The sequence below is a fragment of the Lygodium microphyllum genome, chromosome 16 (assembly GCF_053477565.2).
Source record: "Lygodium microphyllum isolate KBCC chromosome 16, Lygodium_microphyllum_v1.1.10, whole genome shotgun sequence".
In the NCBI taxonomy this organism is placed as follows: domain Eukaryota; kingdom Viridiplantae; phylum Streptophyta; class Polypodiopsida; order Schizaeales; family Lygodiaceae; genus Lygodium; species Lygodium microphyllum.
This window is the reverse complement of record NC_141150.1, coordinates 88,958,615-88,965,040: the sequence shown is the minus strand read 5'-3', so window position 1 is coordinate 88,965,040 and position 6,426 is coordinate 88,958,615. Positions and strand designations below refer to the sequence as shown.

Here is a 6,426-nt window from a genome sequence, read left to right as displayed (position 1 = left end):
AAAAGGAGGGGGAGGGGGAAGAGAGATTACAAGTGAGAGAGAAGGGAGGGGGTTTTAATTTGAAAAAGGGAAGAGCTTTAATAGAAAAAAGGAGGGGGAAAAGAAAATGAGAGATTACACTTAACCACAAAAGGAAAGGAGAGGGGTTCGATTGAAAAAGGGACGTTCAAAAAGGGGGTAGGTTTGGGAAGCCCTCTGGAGGTTATAGCAAAAATAATATAATAGTAAGAAGTAAGATATAGCACAAAAAAGTTTAAAAAATATATTTTAAAAATCCCTTATGTTGAAGTGATATGCATGTTTATTTATGAGTGACTCTCCCTCCCCCCTCTAAAAAGAGAACCTCTTGGATATATTCTTGATATTAATGTTGAGGTGACATGATATAATCAATTTTAGAAGCTCCTCTACAATTTCTTCCTGCCATTTTTGTAGGAAAGGCTCCAACTCAAATATGCGACTCCATATGTCTTTAGAGCTTATGTTCTGTAGTAAAATGAACTACCAATGGTACAAATATTAATAAATAATGCTAAGGTAGTCTTATTTTTACTTTACCATCTCAATAGAGTTACCATTTGCCCTTTTCTCTAGCTACTTTTATCTTAACAATTTCACTTTATGTTGCTTTGAGACTTTAACACAATTAATTCTTGCTTTGCGACGTTAATACAATCTAATACTTACTTTACCATCTCAATAGATTTTCCATTTTTCTTTTTTTCTAGCCACTTTTATCTCAACAATTTCACTTTGTTGTACTTTGAGTTTTCTTAGTGTAAACTCATCTATAATCCACATCTTGGTTCCCTTAAAACATTTTGGCTACTGAACTTTAATTGTATATTTCCAAACTCTATATTCTCTTTGTTTGATAATATATCACATCAAACAATTGAACACTTGCTTTTGCCATATTGACCTTAGTTTAATTTCCAACCTATATGACTCCAAACATTCTTAGGGATCTTCATCCTCCTCTAGTTCCTTGTGTCTTGTGTTTCCTTGTGCAGTAAAAGCCACCAATTCATGCATGAGATTCAACATTCTTTTGCATTGTAGTTTCATTATCTCTATTCTTTGTTTAAGTTTCCTTTTGGTGGGCATTTGGCTACACCAAAATGTGGTAGTGTTGAACATGAATAACTAATACATAACAACCACATTGATGTGCCTTTTATTCTCTCTAATATGTTTTTCCATCTTCCAACTTTGTACCCTCGTATTGTATGCCACCAATACATGTCTATTAATTACCTCAATTCGTCACTCTCCTCTTTATGATCTTTGAAGTACCACAAAGAGAGAGAGAGAGAGAGAGAGAGAGAGAGAGAGAGAGAGAGAGAGAGAGAGAGAGCTAATGCTAGGTCAAATGACCTCTATATGTCTAGCATATAAACAGATGATACTAATACTAGGTCAAGTAGCCTTTAATATATTCTAAATCCTTGTATGCCTTCATTTTCAAACGTTTATTTTCTATAACTTATCAATTACCCACATTATGAAAAAAAAGCACCAACGAGACACATTTGATTTCCGAAAATATCATCACTTGGATTTTAAAGCCAATAAAGTGGTTTAAGGCCCTATAGTTCTACTTGAATATTTTTTAAAAATGGCAATTGTCATCAATAGAATAAGTACATAAGCCTATTGTATTAATAAATTCCATAAAGCCAATAAAGTGGTTTAAGGCCCTATAGTTCTACTTGAATATTTTTTAAAAATGGCAATTGTCATCAATAGAACAAGTACATAAGCCTATTGTATTAATAAATTCCACATTTATTTGACAAGTGCAAAAACACATTCAAATTAAAAAATTCCACATTTTGGCAATTATCATCAATAGAAAGTGGATACACATTATGCGCATTTGTATTGAGAAACTTCATTGTGATGGAAGATAAGTCATCATTAATAGCAACACATCTAATTTAGTCGTTCAAGAACCACAAATACACATAGTCACATCAATTTTTGGTCCAACAAAATTCAAACGTGTAATGCAACATTCTTCAATTTCATACAACTAGAATACAATAGACATTGTGTATACAAATCATATTCCAAAAAAGATGTTTTACTTAAGTACATTTTGCAACTTGTCATCCACTATAGTACTAAGGAAGGCATCTAGATGTATTTTACAAGAAACAATAACTTGGGCTTAACAAAGTCAAGTCGAAAGGCTAAACGGAATCTAACTTGACATATTACAAGGGAGGCTTACTATATTTTACAAGTAGTAATAACTTGGGCTGACAAAATCAAAAGGCTCAACACAATCCAACGTAGTTGCTTTCTAAAACTATGTTGAAGTTGATATGTTCTTGACAAGTTCTTTCAACGCCAACTTGATTTGGTCTCACCACTATAAAGCCTACATAATCATATCAATGAATAAAGTTTGTAATCTATCATTGCCACCAACTTCATTAATAGCTCAAACACCATAAATTCATGAATTTTCTATTGACCTTTGGATGGGAAACCTTTTATTACCACTAGTTCACCAACATTATAACTACTGCTATATATCCTCTGATATTGTCTAATGTTGTAAGCCATTAAGACTTCAAAGATGCAACAATTAAATGTTTAGGAATGGGATAAGCATGCCTATTTATATTAGGAAGATTTCACTAAAATACCTAGATGATGTACTCCTCATATTTCAGAATACCCAAATAAGCACCCCTTATGAGCTAATATCCAATTGGTCTAGAATGCATTAATGGAACTGCCACGATTGAGCTTATATAGTGGCAGTTTCCCATGAATCATGAAATTTTCATCTCATAATATATCACCACATACACACTCCACATTTTGTTATTATCACACATACACCACAAGTATCCTCCTAAGAAGAAGTTGCAACACACATAATATATCAATTATCCTCCTAGGAGGATGACAAATAAGATATATGGTAGAGCCTAGAGGTCTTGTGAAAATTACCAAGGGAATGGTAGGGGATTCACCAATATACTGAGGGGTGTATTGGGAACATTGATTGAACAGATGTGAGAATTTTGGTGAAGATGTGAGGGGATGTTAATATTGTCTAAACAAAGTGTTTGAGAAAATGAGAATTTCGGCCAAAAGGGAGGGACAAAATTGAAAATTTGGGTTCCCAACCAAACATAAGTAAGTCTATGGATTTAGGAAGCATTTTTCATAATTTCGCCCAAAGAAAAAAAGGGGTATCTTAGGTAAATGTCCGTAAGCACGAAGTACGCAAATAACCAACCATACGCGCATCGGTGGTTAGATGTAACCCAAATATTAAGTAACATGCTGTATTTAGCGCTATAAAGGCTATAAGTATTAAGACGAAACACAGTTATATCTCAGAGAATATGCTCATACTCACCAGTCATAAACTGTCGGAGAATTGGGTTGCGCTTTGTCGAATTTGTCAGAGCCAATCTTCCTCATGACGTGGTTGCTTCCGGGATGGAACACACTCCGCCAGACGTTCTCTTTCTCCCTAGCGACTGCGCCCATAATAATTGGCAAAAATTAGGTCCACAAGACTATATAAAATTTCCAATGTAACTTTCATATTGTGACTTAGGATAACATCATGAGGCTTTTTAATAATGCTGGCAACTGCCCTAAACATGGAAGACATTCTTCCCAAGCCACCCAAAGCAATAAAAACCTCCTCCTTACAATCGGAGAAGACCATGAGTTACCTAAGGTAAGAGAGCCACTTTCAAAATGGGTGTCACCAAGCAAACACTTTGGGGTTAATGATGTTACTAAATAAGAGAAATATGCTCATAATCTTGCTTACCTATCACTTTGGGGTTAATGATATTACTAAATAAGAGAAATATGCTCATAATCTTGCTTACCTGTCACTTTGGGGTTAATGATGCTACCAAATAAGAGAAATATGCTCATAATCTTGCTTACCTGTCACTTACTCATTTTCCAAAATCCTTACATTACTAGCCCTCAAGTATACCTTTACCTCCTAAACTTGTATTTCTTAGACTACATAAAAATATTTTTTAAAGAACTCAATATTAGTCTCATTCAATTCCTCTTGATATCCCTACATGCCCTTATATTCAAATCTTTAAAAAACTTCAAAATGTAAAATTCCCCCCAAAATACATCTTTTTCCTTATGTGTTCTTCAGTTGGCCCTTTTATCTTAGGTATGTGAAGCCTCTAGAGCAAAAACTCGTTATGTTCAACACTTACAAGAAGTTTTAGATAAATTTCCACTATGATTCTTATAGTTGGTCCCCTAACCTTAGGTATGTGGTGTCTCTAGAGCAAAAACCCTTGATGTTCAACACTTGTCACTCACAATAAGTTTTAGTAAACTTCAACTATGGTTCCTATAGTTTAAAATGTGACAATATCATGAGCTTCTAGGAGAGAGGGATGGCATACATAGCTAGGTGTTACTTGGGGTTGGAGGTCTAGGGCTAGGGATCTTGGACCCACCCCTAGCTAGGTATGACGTGCCTCGTAAGGGAAAGTAGAAAATGTAACAATCCGAAAATATACAGAATTTATTCTGACTACTGGAAAAACAAGCGAAAAGAGGCGCCTTGCCATATAAGAAAATGTCGAAAGCTGTGTGACTCTAAGAAAACCAAGGGAATCGTCTTCCCAAATGGGAAACTGTCAAAACCTCTTTGACTTTAGCAAGGGTTAATGAAGCTCAGTACTTACTTGGTGATGGGAGCGGCGAGGAGGGCGAAGCGGGAGGAGATGTGGAGATGGAACTGGCTGCTGATGGAGAAGTGCTGAGCTTGGAATTATCTGCAACTATGTTGATGGGAATGGAGCTGGCGAGTTTGCTTGATGAGGCTGAACTTCCCGTGATCACCTGCTGTGCTTCCTCTTGCTGCCGCTGGAACTCGGCGCTTCGCCTCCGCTCCAGCATCCTCTTGATAGCCATGCTGCCGGGGCCGCTGTCTTCACCACCATAGCTGCCCTTGTCTGAGCCTGAGACACAAGGAGTTTTAGACAAGAGTCCACTATAATTCTCACACTGTGAGTAACAGCAACATCAAGAGTCTTTGCTCGGGGTCAATTGCTGTTCACATCATGGGTTTCTGCTCGGGAGGCAATTGCATACATAGCTAGGCGTGGGTGAGGCTGGGGGTTGCCAGCCTACTAGTTGCTAGCTACAGTTGGGGGCCAGCAGTCCTGAGCTAGGCGGGCAGCCCATAGCTCCCAACTACATGACCTAGCTAGGTGTGTTATGTCTCCCAAGCAAAAGTTCATGTTATTAAACACTAAGGAAGAGCAAGGGAAGAGACTCCCCCTTTACTCACATGGGAAAATGTCAAGAATTTCTTGTGACACAATATCAATTATCATAGCATCATGTGAAAAGAGTCAATTAGTCTAGTGTATCAGTCTAGATTACCACTTTAGTTCGGTCGTATGAGTTAAGTTAGTCTAGATATCGCTCTAGATCACCACTATCGTTAGACAGTATAATGATCTGATGTATTAAGCAACGCCCTTATAAACATTACTTCGATGCCAAGATCTGCCATAGTCCTACTGAAGCAATTTAGTTTCATGATATGATATCTGACATTACTCAACCCTGTGCACAACTGCAGAAAATTAGTACCATGATCGGAGACATTACATTATCTCAACCCTATGCACAATAGCGCAGCAGATTAGGACCATGATCGGTTATAGTCTACAGCTCAACCCTGAGCAGAACTGCAGCAAATCAGTAATACTTGCCGGTTCTTCGATTTACAAGGCTCTGATCGTCGGGTTTTGGGCCGGCCACGACATCGTCCCAGAGCTTATCAACAAGACCCATGTTTTACTTACGCTGCTGATGATGAGTTGATGAAGGAAGATGCAAAATAAGTATGAAGGCGAGATGAGAGACAGCTAGAAGGTGTGTGCACAGGGCTGGTTTGGATAAAATAGGAGGGCGGCAGCTGGGGCAGATACAGGCACAGTCTACAGAGCTGACGCAGCACTCTTGCGGATACGCATAAGCTCCTTTCCCATCGTGTCAGACAACCCACGCGCCCAGGGGCCCATGGGGCCCCGCTTGAATTTGGACATCCCAGTTGTGAGCACTTATTAGCAGTCCATTTTTCATTGTCACATCGTTTGAAAATGTTATTTACCTACAAATTAGTAAGAAGGTCAAAGAACAAGACATGTGTCTGCCAAAGATATTTTGGTGTATATCTTAACGTGTACGGTGTCATGGCTCATGCTTGGTCTTTTCCCCCACCCAAGATATTTTGGTGTACATGTTAACATGTCATGCTTAACTCCTAAGAGGGGTCTCAATGGCCGGCACTTTAGCGCAAATTCAAAACTGGTGTCTTTGTGTCAACTATATCCAAAAGAGGAATAGTTAGAGAAATGGGGTACACCCATTATGCCCTTTAAGATGTGTTTCATT

General features: G+C 38.0%; 1 protein-coding gene across 1 annotated transcript; it reads right to left on the bottom strand.

Annotated features, from left to right (window-relative positions):
- Positions 1-2,007: 2,007 nt before the first annotated feature.
- LOC148023092 (uncharacterized) lies at positions 2,008-5,949 on the bottom strand. Its single transcript, XM_087696074.1, has 4 exons — positions 5,742-5,949; positions 4,704-4,979; positions 3,383-3,506; positions 2,008-2,386 (listed from the first exon to the last, which is right to left on the bottom strand). Exons 1-4 carry the CDS (start codon positions 5,821-5,823, stop codon positions 2,350-2,352), a joined length of 519 nt encoding a protein of 172 aa, XP_087552200.1. The 5' UTR covers positions 5,824-5,949; the 3' UTR covers positions 2,008-2,349.
- Between the last annotated feature and the right edge of the window lie 477 nt (positions 5,950-6,426).

Coding starts and splice junctions, on each gene's coding strand:
- LOC148023092 (XM_087696074.1), bottom strand. CDS start 5,823: ATGGGTCTTGTTGATAAGCTCTGGGACGATGTCGTGGCCGGCCCAAAA. Junction 4,980..5,741: donor CCTTGTAAATCGAAGAACCG/GCAAGTATTACT, acceptor CTTGTGTCTCAG/GCTCAGACAAGGGCAGCTAT. Junction 2,387..3,382: donor TCTCCGACAGTTTATGACTG/GTGAGTATGAGC, acceptor ATGATTATGTAG/GCTTTATAGTGGTGAGACCA.